The sequence below is a fragment of the Aplidium turbinatum genome, chromosome 4 (genome assembly GCF_918807975.1).
Source record: "Aplidium turbinatum chromosome 4, kaAplTurb1.1, whole genome shotgun sequence".
Lineage (NCBI taxonomy): Eukaryota > Metazoa > Chordata > Ascidiacea > Aplousobranchia > Polyclinidae > Aplidium > Aplidium turbinatum.
Genome location: NC_137475.1, coordinates 6,089,399 through 6,115,543, shown reverse-complemented (window position 1 = coordinate 6,115,543; position 26,145 = coordinate 6,089,399). Strand labels below are relative to the sequence as shown.

General features: G+C 41.2%; 1 protein-coding gene across 5 annotated transcripts in view; it reads right to left on the bottom strand.

Annotated features, from left to right (window-relative positions):
• Window positions 1–19,268: 19,268 nt before the first annotated feature.
• LOC145768204 (uncharacterized) overlaps window positions 19,269–26,145 on the bottom strand; it is a 53,471-nt gene continuing 46,594 nt past the window's right edge. For 2 of the 5 annotated variants that reach the window (XM_082579687.1, XM_082579691.1), the window contains 7 exons: window positions 25,672–25,782; window positions 25,080–25,156; window positions 24,781–24,907; window positions 23,461–23,586; window positions 22,136–22,333; window positions 21,399–21,564; window positions 19,269–20,511 (listed from right to left, as the gene is read on the bottom strand). In XM_082579687.1, coding sequence (XP_082435813.1) covers window positions 21,412–21,564; window positions 22,136–22,333; window positions 23,461–23,586; window positions 24,781–24,907; window positions 25,080–25,156; window positions 25,672–25,782 — 792 coding nt within the window. In that variant the 3' untranslated portion in view covers window positions 19,269–20,511; window positions 21,399–21,411. The remainder of the gene's footprint in view (window positions 20,512–21,398; window positions 21,565–22,135; window positions 22,334–23,460; window positions 23,587–24,780; window positions 24,908–25,079; window positions 25,157–25,671; window positions 25,783–26,145) is intronic. The other 3 variants (XM_082579688.1, XM_082579689.1, XM_082579690.1) reach the window with 3 other exon arrangements.

Genomic DNA, 26,145 nt, shown 5'->3' with positions numbered 1-26,145 from the left:
TGGATAACCATTATTATAGAACATTTGTTTTAATTTCTCTGTTTCAATATTGAAAAAAGCATCATTACAGCAAATCATTTTAGCCCGAGCTAATAGGCACAGGATCAGACCAGATTTCCATTTCGATGGGCATAGGGCATCAAAATTCAAAAACAAACCAGTATGGGTTGGTTTGCGCCAAACCCAAGTATCAAATTCAGTGGCATTAATTTTAATTTCAACGTCCAAAAAAGGCAAGCTTTCGCGTGCTTTTTCAATTGTAAATTTGATGTTTTTATGTTGAGAGTTTAGCGATTCTAAAAAGGCCTCACATGAGGTCTCCTTATTAAATACTGCAAAAATGTCATCAATGTAGGCTACCGTAAGAACAACTTTGGGTGAAATGCTAGATGCTTTTTAAATAGTTTTGTTTCCAAATGTTTCAGAAAAAAATTAGCAATAGTAGGGCCCAATGGGGATCCCATGGCAACACCGTCAATTTGTTTAAACAATTGGTTTTTGTACATAAATATGCCTTCGGTATCTAAATTCATTAACTTGACAAATACGTCACGCTTGAACGGTAATTGAGTTGGTTGTGTTTCCGAATAAATGTAGTCAGCAATGATGTCAACAGTCTCTTTCAAAGGTACGTTCGTAAACAGAGATTTAACATCATAACTGACCATTATTTGTCCAGAAGACGGAGAACAATCATTTAGTTTTTTCCAAAAAATGATTTGTGGAATTAAGCAATTAAGCATATACAAATTTGGAATGTACGGCTTGATCACACTATCTAAGAATTTTGCCAGTTCATATTCCGGAGAGCCTATCATAGATACCACAGGCCGAAGAGAGTTACCTTCCTTGTGCACTTTTACCAAGCCGATATAATAATGTCGCACTTTTGCCGGCTGGATAATTACAGAATAAATAGATTCTCGGCAGCTGATGAGCCGTGGCGATTTGACTCCTGTCTAATAAATCTATTATAGCTATACACATGATTCGAAGACACGTTTGAATTTTTTGGAAAGTCAGATAAATTTTCTTTCAATTGGTAAAATATCTAACTGACAGCAGGCATATCAAAGGCGTAATAAACGTTCAAAAACCGTGGGCACTTTATGCCCTTCTCCAACTCAGGGAATCCCTTGAAAGCCCAGTCTGAATACGGTTAATATTCGACCAACCTTTCCAGCGACAATTCTAAAATGATGAAACTCATTGAAATATTTCAAATGCACATAACTTGCGTCTGTGATGTAACAGTCGATTGCATTGTTAAGCAATTCCACAGGTGTTAAAAGAGATGAATAATAATAATAATAATGTTTTTATTTGCGCCCATTGCGATGACATACAGTACACTGCGATCACAGATGCGATACAACAGACGACAGGAAGCAGCGAAGTGACATATAGTCTTCGAGTCAGCTGCTCCCTTTATTTTGGCTTGCCATTAAGTGTCTTTGCCGAGACACAGCCGCGTGCTCTGGAGCGATGTCGAACCCACGTCCTTTCGAACGTCGCGCAGACGTTCTCACCACTCGGCTACGCAGCCGACACAGTTCACAAATAGTTCACAGGTGTTACAAAAGAATGATGAAATAGTTCACAGGTGTTACGAAAGAATGATGAAATCTCTGCTCATTTTTTAGCAATATTCCATGACGTATGACGCCAGGTTAAGTAGGTGATGAACTATTTTACTTTGATCAACAACGCACAAGTACAAAAAATTATTGACACGGCGAGAAGAACACAATAAACATAGCCAGGTCAGAGGCTTTAAAGAACCGGCCTGCCACGCCCCGTGAATGCGGGGAGCGGCGTGATTATGGGGTAGCGATGCACCCGAAAGGGAAGTTTACCAGCTTAGGTCGCGGGGGCCAGGTTGGAGAGTGAGTCTAGGTAGGGGAAATGTTGGACCTATGAGCCACTTTTTGATTTTTTTTTGCCATATTTTTTTTATCTTTGAAGCGTCAACGCTCTAAACTTGCAGGAACATTCCTTGATCATTGAAGTCTACAATGATTAAGTTTGAAGTGTAGCTGAATTCTGACTAGGAAACTGTTGCGTCGTAAATGGACCTTTCCGACGTGGTTCATAAGTCAAACAGTGTGTGGTCCTATGAACTACCATGACAAGACCTGCGAGCCACCCTGCTGACCTATGAACCACTATACAAGAAACAAGCAGAAACCACATATAAGAAAACATTTAAACACAGCACGAAATGAAGGTGTTTGAAAAAAGAAAAAATACAGAACACAGCAAAACGTTTTACCGCAAAACCAGATGAATAAGTTGATTAATCTTGTTTTTTTTCGTTCGGTTTAAAATGTCACTCAAATTTGTAACTGCTCAAATCAACAGCAAATTGTTTAATTCCTTGTGTTCTCTTTGTGGAACCACAAGCGTTGGGAGGAGGAAGCACAATCACGATCGACGATGCTGGCACAGAATGAATGTCCTCGACGATGGGTTGCACAAATCCATTTCCCGTATGGTGCTTTTTAAGAAAGGAAATTTCCACATCACCTTCTTCATCTTTTTCCTTTGTAATCTCTCCTATAAAATGTACATGCTTTTTTTCTTGAAATTTCACAACAACAAAGTCTCCAACTGTGTAGTCATTTTGCTCGTCATTGTTTTCTGAATCTTCACTGCCATCAGAATTGTCATCTAAACACAACTGTTCCGATTCGCTGTCCGTATCACTACTGATGTTTGCTGTAAAAAGCTTTTTCTTTATTGTGGCTCCTGAGTTGTTGTGTTTAAATCATGAGACTTTTTCATGATATCAGGAGAGTCTGCAATGATTGCCGATTTTGTTTTCTTGCGCTGGGACACCTTTTTTTTTGGTTTGTGCTTTTGGGTATGGCCAAATTAGTCCCGGTGTTAATGTTTGTGGGACTCTTGTCGTTAGTTGAACAGAACTTCCTGTGGTTGATGTTGGTGAGCCGTGGGCAGCGTGAGACAATTCAACTTCTGCTGGTTGCAGAAGATCAGCCTGTGCAGATCCTGTATGTTGTCCAGAGTGAAGAAGTTCCTCTGTAAAATCCATTGTAGAAGAGTCCGCATCATTGCCATGACATACATCTTCAATTACTTGATTGACGTTTGGGTCTGATCTATCAGTGACATAGCTGGATAGAAATGCGTCAGCAGGAAAAATATGTCTGTCAAGAGGATGATATATTCCCGTAGCTTTGAAGCCAGACACAATATTTGAAGGCGAGAAAGCCTTGTAAAAGGCATTTTCACCCAAAGATGCAAGCTGATAAATAGTTAATGCACAGCCTGGATTAGATAACAACCAGCTATCCCATGCAGAGTTGTAAAAAGACTTGAACGGTCCATAAACAGAAATATCAAGGGGCTGCATGCGATGACTACAATGCGGTGGAAAAGTAACGATTGTCAAGCCATAATTTCGTGAAAGATTGACAACATCTATGGACAAATGGCTTTTATGGTTATCCATAACCAAAATGGCAGGGTTCTCTTTTGACACATTCATGTGACTCACAAAATGCTCCAGAGTTTTGACAAATAACTCCGTGTTCATCTATCCTGATGGCGCAGCTAATCCAAGGCTACCATTGGGAGTTCCATTCAACATGTAGTCTTTGACATTTGCACGCGGAAATATGAAGACCGGTGGTAGAGCTTGACGCTGACGCTTGACGCTTGACGCTTGACCTGTAGCATTGACGCAGCAACACATGGTCACCAAAACACCTCTTTCGCCCGATGATATTTGGCCTATCTGTTTTAAACCTTTTTGAGAAAGTACTTTCTTTGGTTTTTGTACCGTTGTGATTCCAGTTTCGTCAAGGTTCCAGATTCTGTGAGGTTCGACTTGATGTCTTGCCAAAACTGCTTCAAAGTTATCAAAAAATATATCAACATTATGCCGATTAAATGACGTAGCTCTTTCCAAACTAGTTGCTTCAGGCAATCTCAGTGATAATCTCTCTTGCCTTTTTACAATGCCAGAAAACCATGCTTGACCAGCCTTTTCATTTTTACTCCAAGAATCTGGAAATTTCTTGTGATTCAATCGTGCGAACTGAAACGCCAGCTTCCGGCAGCTCATGGTTGTCAAGCCATGAAACATTTTGGAGCAACGGATTATGTAATCGCCCAACTCTTTTTCTTCATCATCTGTGAAGACCTGTAATATTAAATAATGGAATATTAAATAATACTTTAAACACCACGAGCTAAAATCCAAACACTGAAGAAGCCACTGCAAGTGCAACTTGCGTCAAATTGTAAACCTCGGCTATTTACTGTCCTGCTGATATTTCTTCATTCAAGTTTCAATAAATCCAACCCACCTGTGTCGTAACAAAACTCTTTTTGAAATTGATTGTTTTCAAGTTTGTCCGCTTAGCTTCTTTTACATATCTTGACAAAGTTGTTCTGTTCACATTGTTTTGTTTGGCTGCAGTGCGAGCAGATAAATTGTTGTGCAAGACATGCTGCACGGCCATTTGCATTTCAACATCAGTGAAAGACCCTCTTGTCTTAACAACTTTATTTGTCATATTTTTCGATTCGAGTATAGTCTACAGCGTAAATTCTACAAATGAATAAATTATGTTATGCCTTAATTTGACAGCCCAGCATGTTGTTTTTACATTGATTCATCACTATTTATTCATTGTAATCATACACTAATCATATTGCCAAAATGGATGTAGCATATAAACCAAATATAATTAAGCTGCACCTATCTGCTATGAACCATGGCTCACAGGTCATTGTTCAGAGTGGCTCACAGGTCAGTTACCCTAATGCAAGCACATTTTTGGATCTGAACAAAAAAGTTGAGACAGTGACCTGCTCTATGCTAGCTAAAATATAGCACGAATCTAACTTGCTTTGAATGGTACCTCCTGCAAATTTAATTGAATTATACTTAATCCATCAAAATAAAACATTTACCTGCCACAAAATTTACTTACAGGAGTATAAAATACTATGTGATGCCTAAAACTGCCTGGTCTTTCACCACGTTTATGAAACTTTCTGAGAAACGTTCTTTGTCTCGAAGTCACGTGACAGTGAGGAATGTGGGCGCTAAAGACTTCTAGAAAAAAAATAGCGGGGGTTAACTTATAGGATAACTATGGTCATAGGTCCAATATTTCCCCTACCTGTGGAAGGAAAGCGTGGATCGAAATTTCGTGTGACTCGTCCGCAAAATTTAGAATGGCGGAACGGGCCAGGGAGACGGGCTTAGCTTTACAAAAAGGTCAACTCACGAAGGGCCGGGCGGCTCGTGTGGGGTGACTGGTACCGACAGAAGTTTTAAAGCCGAGCAGCGCCCACGTCTCCATCACGTGACCGTAACACAAGTACGATTGACTCATATACCCGGTTTGCCCGTAGGCAAAGCGGATAAACTTTGGGGTCTCCCACGCGGAAGAGAAGCTGCAAGGACAATTTAAATACTCGTTGGAGACGAAAATTATATCTAATCTGGAGCAAAGCCTCAATTAGTTAGTGTAAAAAAAAGAAGATATGTGGAAATATATTGTATGCTTTACCTACAGGAAAAGCATTTACGTTGAGCCAACTAGCACGGATGTGCACTGGCCAGACGTTGGGGCAGGTTCGCCCAGCTGGGTCGGGGGGACTAGCGATCGAAGCGTAGATATGACTAGGCTACGTTACCAGGAAAAATATAGAATAGTGAGATGAAACTTTGGAGGTTGCATTGAGTTGATCGGGAAATCATGTTTATCGATGTGTTAAAAGCAACGCGAGGTTGATCCGAGCCGGCAAGAGCATGCAGCATATCAGGAGAAGGTAGTGTGTGATATTCTAAAATATTGAAAGATAAAAATACAAATCCAGTGTTGTTAATGATATTACGTAATTGATAGATGATGAGTCCGTTCAACATGTGCACTATATACTTAATTCATATATTACTATATATTTTTTTATTGATGGTGATTGTATTCTTCATTGAGCTGCAGCTTGCTGATGAAAGTTATGAAACGACAATTGTTTACATTGTTTACAATCCCGATCTCGGGATTTCAAATTTGATCCCGAAATCCCAACCCTAGCTGTTAGGAAGTTGAGCTTCTGATCGCTGGAATCGTTTTTTTCTATGACGTAGCCCCACCACGAGTGAGCCCGGCGTTTCAAGCTTTCCAGACACGGAGGGAACCTTAGATTGAGAGGGCAGCCACTTCTAGCCATCTCTGCTACCCCACGAGCAGGAACACACAAGGCCGTCAGAGCCCGAGAGCTCAACGGAGCATAGCTCCCGAGGGAGCCTACGACGAACGGAAGTGACAGGACGTCCCTGCAAGGGCGCTTCCTGTCTTCCTTTATGTTTAGACATAACTCGCCGTACTTGTCGTGTTTTCTGTTGGCGGCTTTTCGAAGGGAGTCCGCCCGTATTCGAACGAGCAAGTGACGTCACATACAACCGTGACACCGTCAGGACGTTGCAGGAGAATGTCAGGGCGCAGATCAGCACCGCCCGCTTCCACGTATTGTGGAACCGTACTATCTATGGTAAGCAAGGGTTGTCACTCGGCAGGTACATGCTTCACGATCTGTCGTTCCGTGACAACAGGCATCACGGTAGGACAGTGGTCAATATATGAGGGAGAGTCTCTTATGCTTTCCCACACGCGCGACATATGGCAGGTTTATAAGGGCGGCCATGGCTTGGTTTGGATTTCAAAGGAAGTAGGTTTAGGTGGGCCTCGTATAGGCAAATGCACGGTTCGCGTGATCCAGGAGCTCCGGGCGCGGATTCCAAGAATTCGAAAATCCGGACAGGCACTGACTGTCTTGCCTTGGTCAGGTTTGGATTCCCACTGTCTCCTCCACCACAAATCATTATGTTGGTGGAGGGTCGGCACCACTTTTTTTCTTAGGAGAGGGATGATTTTGGAGCTCTCCGCGGTCAACTCGAGACCGCCTTTCGAGCGTGCGGACCAACGTACATTTAGACGACGGGTAGCCGCCGGGACGCGGCCCCACAAGCTTTCGCCTGTGAGGCACGGTTGAGAACGGGCACCTTCAGGAGGGGGGTCCTTATTCAAGTAACTGGCCAGCTGGCTCGGGGTAGGATCTGGAGTGCCGAGCTTTAGACTGTCACGAAGCGACGGCAGAGACACGGTCGTCAGGAGACGTCAGCATCTTGAAGGCCTGGGCTATCGAAAGCATGTTGCTTTCGCGACACAGATTCAACATGCCAAAGCCCCCCAATGCAGGCTTATAGTAAAAGAAAGCGCTGCACGCCCACCTGGGAAGACGCCACGCCACCTTCAAACACTGCAATACCAGTCGATCGAGCTTCAGAAGCTCATACTGTCTGAAGCACCGCACTCGCAGATGGTATGACGCGGACGGAAGAATGATAGAAGTAAGTGCCAGAAGTTTCTGGCTTAGAGGGAGGAAAGATTTCATTAAAGAGGAAATGTGTTTTTCCAGGGTGGAGATGAAAGGTTGGGTAAGGGACGCATTCGAGGCGTAACCGGTTCGAGCGCCAAGATACTTGTACGTTTCGCCTTTGGGGATGACTCGGATTTGCTCCCTGGTTTAGGAGAATGGTTCCGGGTCGACCCGCAGACGGGACGCCGAAGCTTTCCTATAGGATAAGGTGCCACACTTGCGCAGGTTAAATCGTAGTCCGGACCAAGAAGAGAAAGGATCAATAGTAGATAAGAGGGAAATCACCTGCTCGCGTTCAGAAGAAACGAGACAGATGTCGTCCGCATACAACGCACTTTGATGTCTTCTTTGGCAGGAAGATTGTAGCCACAATCCGTTTTGTCACGGACGCCTCTGAGGAGCACCTCGATGACCAAATTGAATAGCAGCCCAGACAACGGGCAGCTCTGACGGACTCCCCGCTCCACAGGGATACAATCGGTTTCACCGTTACCGCAACGGACGGTGCAGGTGTTGCCGACGTATATATCAGAGATGCACTCAAGAAGATCTGTAGGGGCGTCGAAATGGCTCAAGACTTCGGCTATGCATTCATGCCGGACACTGCCAAAGGCGTTTCGGATGTCCAGAAACGCAACCGACACAGGTCTTTTGCGCGACTGTGCATCCGAAAGAATGGTGTCGAGCATGAACACATGTTCATAGACGCCTTCTGTGGGCATGAATCCCTTTTGTTATCAGCTGATAACATTCTCCCCCTACCGCCCATCGCTACAGGCGCCGGGCCAATACGGCGGCATAAATTTTATAAATATTTCGGCAGATGGAGATGGGCCGCCAGTAAATATGAGTGTGATTCTGCTGGTTTTCCATTGGTCCGGTTGATCCGGCAGATCTCAAAAAGGCTGGCCAAGAATCCCCTTCTTGGGTCCAAGATCTTGCAGAAACCGTAGGACAATCCGTTAGAACCATGGGCGGAACCGACATCAAGCGACTGGAGGACCGCCTCCACCTCCAGGGCCGTAATGGGAGCTTCACCGTTATCGACGAAGAAGAGGTTTACATTGCCATGCTCTTAACGGTGGGCGTTCATCCACTCAGGCACCTGTGAGCAACTCCCAGCTTTAGGAGCGGTCATGTCACTTCGAAATCTCTTCTCAATTTCTTGATGCGGAATTTCGCAGTGAAGGTGGCAGTTCTTTCCTTCAATGATCCGACGGACCGTTCCCTTTGCGTCCCGCGAGAAGGCGGCTCGCAAATCCACTCCCCTCCGATATCGGGATCCGTTCCCGCGCAAACTCCCGCCATCAAACTGAGGAGAACCCCCGTTCGAACGACGGCGAGCCGCACGAGCTCGGGCGCCACGATTGAAGCGTGGTTTGCGTGGACTAGTCCTCTTGGGTGGCGAAGCGCCAGCGGTCCACTCTTCCAACTCAATGCAGAACCGATCAAAATTTATCCAACCCGCTAAGGAAAGGTTCACTAAACTGCCAAGGGCCCGCTTGGAACTCTTTGTCTTACTTTCTCTAACCGGTTCAACAGGACATTGGATGGATCGTTGAGAATTCAGGTGCGTTGACATTTCTGAGGTAGTCTGTGGGAGAACAAGGTCATTGGTAGCTTGGTTGCATGCCATAGCGTCATTTTGGGAGCGAGTCAGTGTTGAGGTAAAGGTAGAAGGTAGAGAAGTTGGAAGATTTGGACTGGAGAGAGTGAAAGGTTGGGCCTCGGCAGACAGCGTCAACTTTTGACGTTGCGTGGGACAGATGACACTACAATCAGAAGAAGGAGAGGAGCACGGGAAGGAGGCCTGAAATGGTCTGGAGCGAGTAGTCAGCTTGAGCGGCTTAGATAAGCTGAAATAGTCCTTAACTTCAGTTCCAATGGTAGTCGCCGGATGCAAGGAAAGGGGTAAAGGAAAAGAAGGCGAAGTTGACCTGGAAAAGTCGAGCGAGTCCACCGCCACGACTTCGGTAGAGGATGACTTGCGCGTGGAAGCTAGAGAAAGGAGGTTCGTCATGCCAGCTGCAGAAGGGCCGTGACCGTCTGGGCCATGGCTGGCAAGCGAGGGAGAGTCAGAAGAAAATCCACTAATTGACGGCCTTGATGAGTCAGAAGAGTCCCCACTTTCTGACCCATGTCCGGCCAACGTCTGGCGGGGCAAGAATAAAATATTTCGATCGTGTAAGCTATCACCAGAAACGGAGCATAGTAAACTCATCGCCGCTCGAGAAGAGGATGAACGAGAAAGGATAGCTTTCGGTATGGTGTTGGAGGGAAAGGGTGCAGGGCAGCTGTCGCGCCTTGGCGATAGAAAACTTGAGATCTGATAATCTCGAAAGGAAGAGGTAGGGAGGAAGACCCCTCAACCGATGTGCCTGCGGTCCATGGCCGAGCAGAGTCATAAGAAAGCCCCGGTTTGGTCTTCCTGCCGGAACTGGTTCCGCTCTCTATGGGTGTCAGGTCATTGGCCAGGGAAGGCAGGTGACAATTGAATACCCTCAGGACAGGACTGCCAGTGTTCTTGGGCCCCTGACAGCATGTAAGCTGGAGGGAGAACGAGGCAGCACCTGCTGCAAGTGATCAGGAATTCGGCACGCGAACGATGAAACGTTTGCAAGTGTCCCTGATAAGCTTGCACATCTCGGTAAAATTGAGATGCCCTCCTGCAAGAAGTAAAAGGACAGAGAAGGGGGTAGAGATTAGGGAGTGTGAGGCGAATGGGGCATACGGACTGGAGTCTATTCGACCTCAAATATAGTGAAGCTGATTCGTGGCAAGCCACCAATGCTGCCACAGCAAATTTGGAAAAAGCACAAGATTTAAGAAAAAAAGCACAAGATTTGGATACAAAAGCACAAGATTTCAAAATTGAACCTTTGCGAGCCATTTTGTGCCAATTTGAAGAATAACATAGCCTAACTCTAAAATCAACAGTTTAGAGAAGATACATGCTTACTAAATCACTGTTCTCTTTCAATTCGTGGTCTTTAATTTATATAACAAATCTTACAAAAGGCTACATATCGATCAGTTTGTCTTCTTGTATCAAACTTTTAAAATCAGGTTCATTCAACCATTGACGCTTAACAGGCTGTTTATACAATTTTTTTGTTTTGGGACTTGGTGAATGATTGTAATTATTTGATGCTGAATGTTGATGTACTCTTTTCGCTGCTCTTGTTATCTAGCAACACAACCTCTGAGGCAGGCGACGAGCACATATCGTAATCTTTTCAGATCAAATTTTTAGCTAATCTTGACAGGCTTGATAACTCAATGTGAAAAATTGGTCAATATGCCTAGGCTACGTACGGTACCAGAAACCTAGTTATCAAAATCTTTTAGTGCCAGTCCTTAATTCTCTAACAGACTCAAACCATGGTAGCAACGGTTAATTTGACTTTGATTAAAAAACACAAGATTTAGCCAAAACTCGATCGGACAGTAAAAAAACAAGATCTTGTGTTAAAACACAAGTCGTGGCACCACTGCAAGCCACTGTGTTGTGCAGTAGCGCAACCAGAAAAAAATTTAGGGGGCTAATTCAGAAATGTCGGCCGAGCGATTTGTGACAATAGTGACAGTGACAATAGGCCAATGCCCATACCTTTGATTAATATTTAAAGGCACTCACGGCTCACAACCCACCGGTTGCCGATAGCCTACATCAGGATTCGTTCTCTCAATCAGATTAGAAGTTGGCCTAGTGAACCCCATGCTACTATAGCACCATCAGCATCTTCATCCCTACATCCACTTTCGCAATCATCTGTAGAACTCGACTTTTTCGTCATGTATGACAAAATAGAATTAGCTTTCCGTTTGCCAACAGAAATAAGTGCGAAAACAACAACTAGCACGAAAACACTTTGAAACAAAACGCTAATTTTGTAAACAGTAAGTTTGATGTGGACTTTTTTCCTACTTACAAAACATTCAAAGTAGTACATATTTTAACTAAACTCCTAGACGCCTTTGTCTCTCTGCTCAAATGTCGTATACAGTTTTACATGACCGCGTGATTCGGCATGAACGTACATCGGTATGTCCACCAGACATTTGACCATGAGAGTACGGGAGCATCTGAAATTTAGGGAGTTAAAAAAAAGTGCAATCAAAGACCATATCATGGAGTGTTCTTTTTGCACAGAACGAAAATTCTCTGCTGACATGTAAAATTTTACGCATAGGCAAATCCCAATTTGACACCAAAATTCAGGAAGCGCTGTTAATTCAACGCTACAACCAGGGGCGCTGGAGCGACTGGGGGGGGGGGGCAGGATTATGAAAAAGGGCACTTTTGCTGCTGAAAGGCCTTTTGTTTAAGTTTTAAGATAAGATATAGCGATAATACTCATCTATCATCTCATTATCATGAAATGAAATAATAAGCGTATACAAAGAACAATGGCACGAAAGGGCATCATGCTATGTTATGATGATGTAACCTATACTGTGATACAAACTTTTGTGTGGTGAATATTTTTTTGAAGCAATAAGGAAAGATTACAATTAGGCTAAAAGCGAATAGCAGAAATTGTTAAATTACAAAATGTGCACTGTGCAGTAGCTTACATGACCTTAAAAGGGCACCATTGCCCCTTCTTCCCCCCCCCCATCCACAGAAAAATCCCCATCCACGCTTTCGGCGCCTCTAGCTACAACCCAAATTTAACAAACAATTATTTGCTGGAGGCGCGTATATTCTACTCAACATTTACTAGATGCATCACGTTCCCTGGGGTGCAATTTTTTTGTAGCCATTTATGTATGTAGTAGCCTTTTCTTAATGTAATTTTACCTTCAAGAAGTTAAAATTCATTGTATTTTTACAAATATTTTCAGATTTCTGGTGAGGGCTTAAGTTAAGCCTAAAACGTTCAACTGCTCAAACTATTTATAAATATATAAAATATATTGTTATAATGCTCAGCCTTGTTGTATTGTTGCGTCTTATTCATATCTAACCTGCAAACAGAGCCCGCCTTAGCGCTATCGGTGTTGTGTGGGATCGCGGATCGGACACTCGTCGCCAAGCAACGAGTTTAAAAAGTTGGTTTTATGTAACGTTTGATTTGGAGAGCGATTGTCTGTAACAGAGACATATATATCCATGTGACATTTTCCTATTTGTGGTACGTAAGGACCAAAAATAGTAGGCTACTACTGCCAACCTTGCCAAGTAAAGTGCTCAAACCAGGGAGTCGAACCGAACCCGAACCGGATTTTTGTAAACCGGTTTTGGTGCGATTTTGTCTGAACCTTAACCAGAACTGAACCGAAAATTTGAGTTAGCTTAAACCCTAACCGAACCCGAACCGGTTGAAAAAAGCGGTTCACTCCAGCATTACGTCATTGTTCGCATTGTGGTAAGTGAAGTTGTACGTAGCATGTTGTTATCTTGGAGGCCGCATTGTACGGATGAGGACTTTGGAGAGGAGTTTTTTGAGGTAAGCAACTTCTGTTCTGTGACATCATAGACAATATAGTTTATATTTTTTCGGACCCGAACCGGAACTTATGAAACCGGTGTTGAGACTATTTTTGTCGAAACCGAACCGTACCCGAACCACAAATCATTGTTGTTGAACCGGAGCTAAACCGGAACTCTTAAGTTTCTTCGAACCCAAACCGGAACTGAACCAAATTTTAAAACAATCTTTGAACCAGAACCGGACCCAAACCGGAAGAATCAAACGGTTCGACTCCCTGGCTCAAACTGCAAGCAGTGAGCTTTGCGCAATGCATAACAAGGTGCCTCCAGAGTCCAGTAAAGTGCTCAATCGGCGTTGGGGAAGGTATGGACTGATGAGCCACTTTTTCACATTAAAAGCTATAATTGGTTAATAGACGAGTCAATATACGGAAAAAAGGCACCTAACCCCAAAAAAATTGATACAAAAGGTTTTTCAACGGATTCTGTTACCAATGGGCATACTAAATAACATACTAAAAGTCTACCAAAATCGGACCCCCAGAAAGGGGTCATTTTCAAGAAAATATACGGCATATTTCTAAATAATTTTGCGTATTGGGTAGATGGTGGTATTCAAGTTGTTCTTGTGTTTGTGACATCATAATCACATGAATGCGTGCATAGTCGCATCACAATGCAAACGAAGTTATCCTTGTAAAAACGATTTATGCGATCTCTTTCTTATTTTGAATGTTCTTGTTTTGCGTTCATGCTTCAGTGAACTCCAGCCGCACGAGTTTTGAATCTTCGTGTTTCATTTAGCGAAAAGTTTCTTTTGCGTTTCGACCAGAGGCTAGAGCGGTGGACGGGCATATTTTTTCAATAATTTCTTTCTGATGATGGTTGGCTCGTGTGCGTGGATTACAAGTAGGCTAAGTGTTTTTGTGTACTTGAATAAACATTGGTCAGCTATAGTCAGATGTGATGAATTGAGGCCGTTCCTGTGAAAATGGTAGCCGCTCCTGTCGAGCAAAATAAGGCACAGCTGTTGGATGCAGGATCCGTTATTGACCTTACAAAAATCGGTTGTTACAATCGTTGTCAAAGTCAAAAAGATTTATTCAGGCAAAGTCACTCAGGGCTGCCAGAGCTTGTTTTTTTAATGCACTTCCGTGGTTTTATTTTTGAGTCTGGGGTTTTTGGACCATAATTTATAAGCTTTCATTTTGCTATTTTTTGGATATTTTAAGCGCTAAAACGCTAAAGTTAGTTACGAAAAAAAGCAACATTTTTTCGCGCCATCGACGCGATATTTGCTGCATAGTTTTATCGATAAATCGTAAACCAGGGCTGATCACCCTGGTTTACGATTTACCTTTGTAGCCTACTGTTGTAATTCCGATGATTTTCTGAATGTGTCTGTGTCCAGACTTTAATGGTACGCCATTCTTTAGAACAGATTAATCCCCTGTATTCATCTACTGTAGGAGGCCAAGTATGAGCCTCCTATTGGTTGCAGCTTTTCTTAGATGCCTGTATTGATAGTACCTGTTATGCCGCATGTAATTTGCTGCTATGATAATTCCATCTTATTAGGGGAGATTGGGGATACTACGGACGGATTTTCGAGTGTTGTGTTTTCGAAAAAATGTTTTATTTTAAAGTGTACTGGAAACCGTTTTGCACCAATACATATGGAATTTATTCAGATGAAAAGTGAGGAGTTATCTCTGAAAATTTTACCACTATTCGGCTTATCAAGCTGCCAAAAGTATAGAAACTGAAATGTTGGAAAACCACTTTTCTCCAGCTCGTGTTACATAATGGAAGTCAAGATGATTTTGTTTGCGGTTTATCTCAAGCCTCAAGTGAATTTGCTAATATTGTGCTCTGCTCTGTCTGATGTTGGCTTATTGCTGCGTCCGAAATGTCCCCGGGCTCCCCCAGGTCGTATATTATATACAAATCATACTTATCTCAGTAGATAACCAGTCTATCGTAATTTAACCTATTTAATTCGATTCATTGACCCCGAAAACCTAGGGATAGACACCTAAACCGCCTTTCTAGCTTGAATAGCAATTGAGATATAGGCAATGTAACATCCCGACGGCCATCTTAGACGCCATCTTGAAAATGACCCCTTTCTGGGGGTCCGATTTTGGTAGACTTTTAGTATGTTATTTAGTAGGCCCATAGGTAACAGAATCCGTTGAAAAACCTTTTGTATCAATTTTTTTGGGGTTCAACCTTATATTGACTCGTCTATAGCTAATTACTCTATGATGACGAAATTTCCACACAAAATAGTGTGATCACTTTAGTAGTCCTATATTGTGTAAAAAATTCAACCACATATAATTATAGGATCAACAAAAATATTTGACAACATTGACGGTAATCAGAGTGGTTCAAGGGTGCAAACGCGTTTGGACCCTTGAACCACCGGGTATGGACCCTTGAATCACTCTGATAAGTGAGACCTCAAAGATGTTTAGAGCAAACTTTTAAGATACAATAAATACACTGTCAAATGCGCACACTGCTAACAGTTTGCAGAAATAGATTAAGCAATATTAAACTGCAAAAAGTCGGTTCAAAACTTTTTAATGTCGACTGTTTGTTTTGTCGTTCCTGCAAGTGGCAGGGGGAGGACAAAAACAATTGATGAGGCATCACCAGCCTCGCTAGTCATTTTATAATACTTTACACTCCACTTACAATAAACAATAATTTCTAAAATAAATGGAACTTGTTTATTGTCCCTCAGTTATAGATATTGTGCTAACCCATGAACTATGGTTCAAGGGACAACACTTTATGTGGATCATGGGTCAGAACTGTTGGTGACAAAGTTCCATCTTAGCTTTACTTAATTAGAATGAAGTAAAGTCTAAATGAACTGTACTAAATCCTGCACTATATAGCCCATTACAATTTCTGAATTTTATATCACGATGCTAGCTGTATTCAAGTTTCTGTGAAGCTCCAAACGCAAATTTTACTAAAACACCTCAAAAACACACCCCACCCTCTAACTTGCAAAATTTTAAAAGATTTAATCTAAAAGTTTCCAAGAAATACTATTGAACTAAATGCAACTTATTTAGTTGATAAAAAATCTACTATAAGGCTTTATTCGAATTTGGAAGGGGGTGGCTCATGGGTCAGGTATGGTCATGGGTCCATACCTTCGCCTAAGCCAAGAGCGTCCTATAATTTGAACGTGTAATTTTAATTTGAGCACAAAATGAAACTAATTTAGGTGCTTTTTTATGTTGAATTGCTGCTATTTCTTTTGCTTTCTTGTTTTAGTTGAATAAAGTTACTTTTCGCAAAATTAAAGTCACATTTGTGAGTTTTTACGTTACAAAAAACGCCTTACTAATTACGTATTTTTAGCGGTAGTCTACGTACCTCTAAATAGTGCAGATATCCAATCCACTCCACTTTAACATGCAGATATCCAATCCATCACGAACCAATCAGATGTTACGTTGTCTGTCCAATTGTGAACATTCCAGCATTCAGCCAGAGACTTGATTATTACTTTGAACTTTGTTCGGTAATTACAGAAGAAAAAAAAGCTATAGCAGTGGTGGGAATCAAACCCACGTCAATGAAATGACTAGCCTACCACCGCCCTAACCCTCTGCGCCAAGCCAACCGATGGCAAAGCGATGACTTAATTTAGCTAGAATTTGCGTTTTTCCTTTGTTCTTTCCAAACGTAACCTTGATGACGTCATGAACAGCGTAGCTTCTGATTGGTTCGTGCTGGATTGGATATCTGCATGTTAAAGTGCCTACCCCTCTAAATGGTAGCCACTTTAACAAGTCGAAATTCTGCCACTGAAATTGACTAGAATGAAACCGCCAACCAATCATAAGCTACGATTTAAGTGACGTAAAAAATGGCGAAAAGAAGATCATAGAAAGCAAATTAAGTGATGGATTTTTTGTCAGCTGGTTGGTTTAAGGGTTAGGGTTAGGGCTAGAAAGTAGTCATTTCATTGACGCATGTTCGATTCTCACCACTGCTATTGCTCTTTTTCTTCTGTAATTACCAAATAAAGTTCAAAACAAGCATTAACTCTCTGGATGAGTGCTAGAAGGGTCACAATTGGACGGTAGCCTCTTATAACACGTTCTGATTGGTTGGCGGTTGCATTGTAGTCAATTTCAGTGGCAGAATTTCGACTTGTAAAAGTGGCTACCCCTCTAAATACCCATTGTTAGTGTTGCCAGATGTTTTTAACTAAAAATAGTATTTATTCTATTGAAGTAAATTGGAATTAATAGGAAATCAAAGGACTCAACGACACAACACTGTGTAGGCCTAACTGTTAAAAATTTTTCGCAAATGGGAAGCAAAATTAGCCCAGGCTTTGCAGGCAAAGCCTGCTGATATGACCACCTTTAAAAATTGTCCGGCATTGTCGGTATCATATGATTGGTAGGTCGGTTTTCAGACATTTTAAAGGGTTGTCAGACCATAATCTAAACCTTGACTTCCAATCATGTTGTGTCGTGCTTCACTACACACGCGCTATTTGATGAGTCACGCTCTCCTTGATTGCCTTCAGCACGCATGCAAGCCTGCATGGCTTGACGATGGAATCGAGCAGAAGATGACAGAGATTGAATGAGATTTGTTGAACAGCGGTGTCACGTTTAGGAGAACGTACACAGGCTAACAAATTATAACCCTAACCGTAATAAAAAAAAAAAACTACTTCAATTGGAACTGGCAACCATGACTTTTAGATTTAGCCTACTCTGCAGTTTAGCCTACTAAAAGTTGCGCCTCAACCGTCTCCGTACGGGCGTCGGGCTTTTCCGCTCAACCATGCACAAATGGGGAATAGCCTTTTCCTCCTCCTGTAAATGTGGTGCCGAGGAACAGACCGCAGATCACATCATCAATGACTGCTCCATCTTCAAGCCACCTAACGTAATGGAGGGTCTGCGTGTCATGGATGATGAAACCAAAGACTGGCTGCTCTCTACTAGCCTTCCAGTGTAGTCCGGGAACATCTTGAATCTGGGGTGGTAAAAGGATAGACCCTCGGCCCCAGACGCTCACACGACGACGAGCCTACTGTTATGGGGTGGTGGCTGATTAGACTACTGCTTATGGTCTTTCGCTACCATCCTGATTGCGCCACAATCTAACCAATATTTGTACAATGTATTGTTTTGACAATTACATTTACTCTGCTTGTTTTTTAATATAGCCTATGGCGTTGTTGAAACAAAATAAATTAACTTGACTGACAATGGGTATTTAGAGGTACCGGTAGCTTACCGTTTTTTAGCTACACTATTTAGCCTACTTTCATAATCATCCAGATTTGGTTTTGACCTAGGCTAACTAGTGGCCGATTCTGTACTTGCAGAGATTGTCTTCAGCCCTTTTCTCGCATTTATCCTTCTGTTCAAACTTGTCTGGGTCATCCTCCACCTGTTTGTTCCTTCTTTTAAGCCCAATATCTTTCTTACATGACCAATTGCCCATACCGGTACTATCGTATTTCACTTGCTTTAGCAAGTTGGTTCATGCTCTCTACAGGGATACCAGAAATCCCTGGATCACCAGCATATCCATAAGTTTTAAATCTTTTTCTCTCTCTCCGTGTTCATCAAATAAGTAGGCTACATGGTTCTAAAATTTCGAATCTAAACAATCGTCCTTGTAGAGTGGCAACTGTAAGCTTGAACCATGGTCGTTTAGTTGTAGGCTATTGTTTTCCTATAAGCTAAGATTGATACAGCCTACGGCATATCAGAAGTAGGCTTAGGGAACGTTCCAATATTACGTAACGCCTTCGAGGGGGAGGGGGGGTTTATGCAAAGCGTTACGTTAGCGTCACATCGGGGGGGAGGGGGTTCAAGCAAAACGTTACGTAACGCTTTACAGTACGGAATGGTAGTTTTTTGTGCTGAATTCGTAGTGAAAAAGCGTTACATGGGGGATTGAAAAAAGCGTTACGTTGGTGTTACATGGGGGAGGGGGGGGTCAAAAATTCGGAAAAAAAAGCGTTACGTAATATTTGAACGTTCCCTTAGATAAATGAGTCCACCCGATGGCTCAGTTGGTTAACGTGTGACTTCGTGAACGAAGAAGCTTCAAGATCAGCGCAGCGTTGGTTCGACTCTCGGGGTGTGCGCTTGAGTAATGCATTTCTTGACTGCTCTTCATTCAGCGGCATCTAGTGAATGGAATAATTCTCCGGCAACAACACTTCAACAACCGGAAACTTCACTCTGTCAATCTCTAGTATGCGAAACTACCAGGAATAACCTATCAAACGCTTTGTCAGTCCGAGGATAAAGATTCAAAACCAACCAACCGAGTAGGCTATAAATAAATTTAACTAGACATAGTAACTGTCTTGTGGTGCTGGAAACTTGAATTGCGAAACTTTTTAACACTTTGTAAGACAATTATATTTAACAGCATTCAACAAATAAATCAGAACAATTAAACTGAATATAAAAAGGAAATTCCAAGTGCAAGATTACAGCGGCTAATCCAAAGAGTTTAATCGCGGGAATGGAAAGCTTTTGTATTGTTATCATGAAACAAATTTTGTGAATTTTTGTGCTGATTCTAGATCATTTGAGGTCATATCGACACAACTAATATCACAAAAAATCAAAGCTAACACAACATATTGGAAGACTCTTCGTATCAGTAGAAAATTTTTAACAGTCACAAAAACGTTGCTTAATGATGAAATAAAGTGGTTAAATTACCTAAATTATTCTAAAACTTTAGGCCAACGATTAGCATAGTAAATTTTCCAGAAAGGACGGTCAACAGTAGGCTACTTTTCGAACAAGCTTCTAGAAAAAAAAACATAATTTTTTCATTGCTAGAAATTATACGAAAAGAAAAATATTTCAGTATAAAAAAACAGGCACATTTAATTTTTGCTCCTGAAATCCTTTCTGGTTTAAGCACGTAAACATTCATGAGAGCTGTAAGACGACTTCGACATGTATCCCACCGAAAAAAGTCGATACGTTTACATCGTATCAGGAACAGTGATATTGCATTATATAGGTTGGCAACAAAAACTTCTGATCGTCGTCATATAAGGAGCGATCGAAAGAAAGAGAATGGAGTCATACCCCAGACAGCAAATCAGGTGTTTTTTACATTGATTCAAAGTATTATAGACGTTTTAGACATTTTTACATTAATTCAGCGTCTGTAGACATTGAATCAATGTAAAAACAACTGATTTGCTGTGTGGGACGTATTTGAACAGCCGGTGACAATTTTTGTTACAGAAATTTTCCAGATTATGTCCTTTCAACCACGTTTATGATGTCATAAAATGCATCTCATATATCAATCAATCTTCTAAATCCAAGATATTCCTCTGTTGACTTCCGGGAAGAAGGCAACCGTGTTGACTGACGAAATGTCGGAAATAAAACTCGTTATGCTTTTAACAACTTGTGGTACGGTAGCAAATATTACAGGTAGGTTACCAACAAAGCGATTCGTATTGGAAATAACAAAGTCACAGCAAAGAATTAACACCCATTGGATTACACCAAAGCACATGGAATGCGATGACGCAGGCACAAGCGAGTTACTGGGTAGGAAGGTGTTCCACATTTCCGGCTACATTGACTCCATCAAAATAAATTCCTTATCGGCTGAAACAAGAATAAAAGTCCAAGTGATAGCATAACATAGATAACGAAACCAGTAAAAGTAATTAAAGAATGTAGTTTTAAAAACGCCCCTTAAGTTACATTTTTTAATTAGAAGTTAGCATTGGAAAAAGTACTTTTGGCGGCAACCTAAACGTTGTTGCAAAATTTCAGTACAAAAATGTGTCGTAGTCCACTTTTGAATGCCACATATTTCACAACACGAAAAACTTTTCGTTTCAAGAAGCAACTCGGTCCTGCCTCAAATTCGAGAACTTAATTTGGAGATTTCGGACACTCTGTTCAACTTTAACAATGTTTACATAGCTACAATGCTACATGGTTTTACCTTGCGTCCATTGCAACAGCATATACATTATACAGTCGTACACTGTGAATCACAGATGCAATACAATAAACAACTGGCAGTAACAAAGCACGGCTAAGTGCATTAGTGCTCTGAACCCATTCCTTCAATGTTGAGGGCTAACAAAATTTAGTGTCATTTTCACTAAGTATGGCACAAAAGGGTATCTTGCCCACGTCTATGGACTAGGAAGAGCGTATCCCAACCATAGGGTAAGCAAGCTACTATGCTAAAGAACAGTCTACACATTGGGACTCATTAAGGGATCAAGATAAACAAACAAGCATTGAGCAAGGACATCTTGATCAGTGGTTGTTGGAAATTGAAAGACACTAAGAAAAAATAAAGCTTCATACTTGTTGTGCCTAGCTAGAAACTCGTCTCTAATAAATTGAATCAACGTCTGTAGACATTCAACTAATATAAAAGAAATGGATTTACTACTTGGGTGGGTAGTGGGTAATCCGTGTCGCTGAGATGATCGGTTAACACTGTTACTGCAAGTAGGCTACCATGTTAGTACCTTGAATAGAATTTCAAAATAAAGATTTTTTTCCCGACTTGGCTCCTTTCTTCTGTTTCTTCGCGATCTTTTCAGCGTTTTTCTTCTCTTTTTCGTGTTTGCTTTTCAATTCTTTCGTTTTTTTCTTGATCAGCGCCTTTTCCGTTTTATCGACTATTCCCATTTCCTGAAGGAAAAAAAAATACATGCATTTCATAACAGCAATAGATAATCTCTTATGGTTCCAACAACTGATTATAAAGAATGTCCTCCTTATGAAAGATGATGAGCAAAATGAAATCGATTATGGTTTTGTGATTAGTCCTATTTTTTGCAGTAATTCATGGATCCCTTCTTGTTAGTGAAACATCGTCAAAGTTTGTACAGTGTTGAGAACGCAACCAATCAGCACTCGGTTTTGTGAACAAGATCGAAATCAAAACAAGACCAAGTAAAAATGCTTCAAGTCCAAGAGTTGAAGTAAAACTTCAGTGTCCTGGAAAACTGCCTGGATTAAGTTCCAGAAGATGATTCCTCAGTATTTGGATAAACATTTCACAATTAAACGCATATGTTAGAATGCAATGGATTCCGATAGCTGTATTAGAAATGCGAAAGATATGAAAACGAGTTACGTTGAGAAGTTTAACGCATCAAAAAGATGTAACATTGGAAAAAAGATATCACAATGAACGGAAAGAGCACCATTCAATGATATTAGCATGCAACATTAGAACTGACGCAATTCTCTTACAAACCTTAAACCTATCATTATCAAAGGACAGCACTTTGGCGCCGTCTATTTTGTGGGCAAGGAAGAGAGGGACATGCCGGGCCATGTCCACCATCTTCAGCCACCGGATGACGTCATCACATGACCAGGAGGGAACGGTCAGGTACTGGACACTGTCGTTAGGTGAGACGTCCTTACGCTCCTGGGACCCCTGTGAGCAACGCTGTTTTATAGGAAACAGTATCAGTATTGATGTAACGACAACAATCTTATCGGTTTAAAGAAATCTGTGTTAAAATTAAGGGCCTAAAACTAGTAAATTAATGTTTCTTAGGGTTATATGCAGTAACCGCAGATCATCATCCGATAAAAAAAATCGGTAGATCATGCAGATTAATCCGCAGACTTTTTTTTCTTGCACACCAACCATGATTATCTAATCAGAATCGCTGATTTTATTGATCCACAGATAGACTTACTAATCCTTTGATTAACTAATCAGACGATTAGCTTAATCGGTCGTTAATACTAGTTATGAAGGAAAATATCCGGCAAATGCAGATGACAGAAGTGAGAACCATTAGTATGTGTGGCTAAACCCTTCGTGGTGAAATCACCAATGATACGTTGATAGAGTGGACAGGCGTTGAGAGTATTGATAAACATCTAAGAGGGCGTCGTCATTATTATATGACGACATTTTTACCATATTTGACAACAGTCACAATTCTGAACCTTTTACCTTCCATACTGTCCAGTGTGCATACATTTTCAAACTAATGCATCAACTCGAAACAATGCAAACACCAACAAGATGTAATTTGATGATTCATATCAATGTATTTTAAATTGAATTTTAAATTCTTAAAATTAAATGAAATTTTACAAAAATTTGAAGTTTAAATTTTTTAAATTTTGTTTATGTCAGCCATTTTTTGTCATGCACACCACGATAAGACATTCACAACATGCGTAGTCCAACATTTCGACAATGTTAAAACAATGGTTGCCAACCCTGTAGTGATCACGGACTCTTTCGGAGACTTACCAAGTCCGCAGACCCAGTATCTTCCAAAAAATGTGACCAACCGTCAATATAAGAGCTTTTGCGCTTATATTTTAGTATTTTCTACAGATTAATGCGTTCACAGACCAATTAATACATCTCACGGACCCCAAGGCATAAAAGTCCGTGCACACCGCAGTCAGAAACCACTGTGTTAAAGAAACTTGCTTGAAAAAAGACAACAAAACAAGAATGATGACGTTCAATCGTTGAAACAACGTTAGTTTTACATTCACACCCTACTTGCAAAAAATGGTCCAGTCCGTCACCATGCCTACTCATACCTCTGACTGGACGGAGAAAGCAGAAGCAGTCGAGGCAGCCGATTGGGGCCGAACCAAACCACCAGGGGGTGCTTTGTGTTTCTCCCAGGGTTCTCTGTCAACGCTCGGTGAGGGGGCTTGGCCGTCCTTGAATCGATTCAATTCATGCAAGGTTAACATGCAGCGTGCTTTGTGATAAGAGCACCCCGTACGTACGATGGCCACCCAGACACCAAAATCCGTCATTTTTAAATTGATTCAACGTCTGCAGACGTTTGATCAAAGTAAAAATGACGGATTTTGCTGTCTGAGTGCACATACAAGTCATACATTAAATGAAACGGATGTTTAATGATTATACAGCAAATCACTTCCGATATTGTACGAAAACTTTTTAAGGAATAAATTTTTCGTAATGTTCTTCTTAGTTACAAAGCTGATTTCTGATGAAAACACAAGTATTGTCAGATTGGATATTCCATGCTTTCACAGTGCCTCAAACTAGAATAAAGCATACTAGACTAACTTTAATTTAATCTTCATATTTCAACTTTCTCTTAGGAATGATATTGGCAGTGAACTACGGCGGAAAAATTCACTGGATAAGCAAATACGTAGTTGCTGTGATGGCTTCAGAAAGGGGTTGTCAGGCAATTTATAGTTTTTAAACATAATAACGTTTCTGATCGTTTTTACTGCACAATTAACGAAGAAATACCATTATTTTATAACAATATTGATCGCAATTGAATGTTATTTTGTAAACCACGTCAGAAAATTACTGATGACAAAAGTTGTGCAGGAAAAATGTAAAACTAGATAAACAGCAACATAATATCGATGAATCGCAAATACATTTGTTATGACTAGGTAGCAATGTTAAGAACTGTTCGAACACCATCAGTAGGCTATACTCCACGGTTACTTGGATCGAGGTACTGACCAATGAATTCACATGCACATCACGTTGGGAGGAAGATTACAGCAAATGCAACGGATATTATGTTCGAAGACAAACAATCGCAATTTTTTTTTTCTACTTTATTTATTCAAATCAAAAGCAAAAAATTAAAAGGGAACTTTTGAGTGGTATGAATTTTCGTTGGAGAAACATTAATGATTTTAGGACGACCCCGGCGATTCAAAAGTATGTCCATTGTCCAGAGTGTTGTCCGCAAATGGAAATGAACAAACGTTCGAGCAATATTTTCGTTGCGTTTGTGTGAAATCCTCCAAATTATACAGTTCAAGTTAAGCAACATCGAGTTAGACAGCAGCAGCATTGCAGCAAGCATGACATTAATTTTACGTACATTTTATGCTATCACAATGTTAACTTACATTTACTATGCGTCGCATTCTGACTTTCAGGGACGGTGACTGTGTTGGAGAAGGTGAATCTCCTGTCATGTCAGCGCTCTCTTGTGTGGACGCGTTTAAAGCTACCACCGAGCTAATGGAGTTGTCTCTGAAGAACAAGGTACAGAAATAAAGTGATTAAATTTTCTTCATTAGGTGCAATGCAAATTAGTCTTTTCACCAGTGAAATAAATTGATTTGCTGATTAGGGAAACCACTTTCCCAAAATTGAAAAAACGAAAAAGGGTTTCCTACCAAAAAGCAGAGACTTGTTTTTTTACCTTTTACTTGCCGGGCTCCCGTGCAATTGTTCGATCTCGGCTTTCTGGACTTCTCTCTCTTCTTGTGACGTCACGTCCTGGGAACAGAAATTCATCAGTTTCAGTTTATCACATAACAAACAAATAAGAAGGTGAATGGGAGAATTGTACTTCTGTATGATTCCTATGTGCGACTGCTTCGTGCTATACAGTGATAGAGAGTGAACAGCTTTGCAGAACCTTTTCTACAGATCATTATAGAATAATAATAATAATCATGCTTTGATTTGCGCCCATTGCGATATCATACAGTACACTACGATCACAGATGCGATATAACAGACGACAGAAAGCAGCGAAGTGACATATAGTCTTCGAGTCAGCTGCTCCCTTTATTTTGGCTTGCCATTAAGTGTCTTTGCCGAGACACAGCCGCGTGCTCTGGAGCGGTGTCGAACCCACGTCCTTTCGAACGAAGATGCTTTATACTTAAGTGTTACGTTACAAGTTATGAAACCCAGATTGGGGCTTCTGCTTAAACTAAAATACGCAAATTTGATATTTAGTATTAAAAACACGCGTTACAAACCAACATTAATTTCTCATGTCTTACTTGAGATGAAACGCTGGCTTTCCCGTGTCTTGGACCTTTCAACATGGCGCGGTATTTCAAAGCACTGGTGTCCAAGGGACTATCATTGCTGGATGGTAGCAATGAAGCGCTCTGAAAACAGGGTTTTTACATTGACTTGTGAACACTTTCACAACAAAGTAGCGTTCGTCAAGATTGCAATGCAAATCTTTTGGAGAACAAAGCTTCGATATTGGGGAGAAATGTCGTCTTGGTAATGCTCATTATGTGCCACCAGGTGTATGTGTGGTGTGGAGAAAAAATAGCTCAAGCTTAGTGTGAAATCAACGAAACTAAACGCGTCTAAAAAAAAACCTACTTCCCCAAAAAGCGTATCTATAAACCATAAATCTTTCATTGTCATAAACAGCGCTTGGGTGCGAACATACATTTTAAGATTCTGATGCAACCTGATGGCCAAGTTCAGCAAAATTTATCGCAGAAGAAGAATTTTAT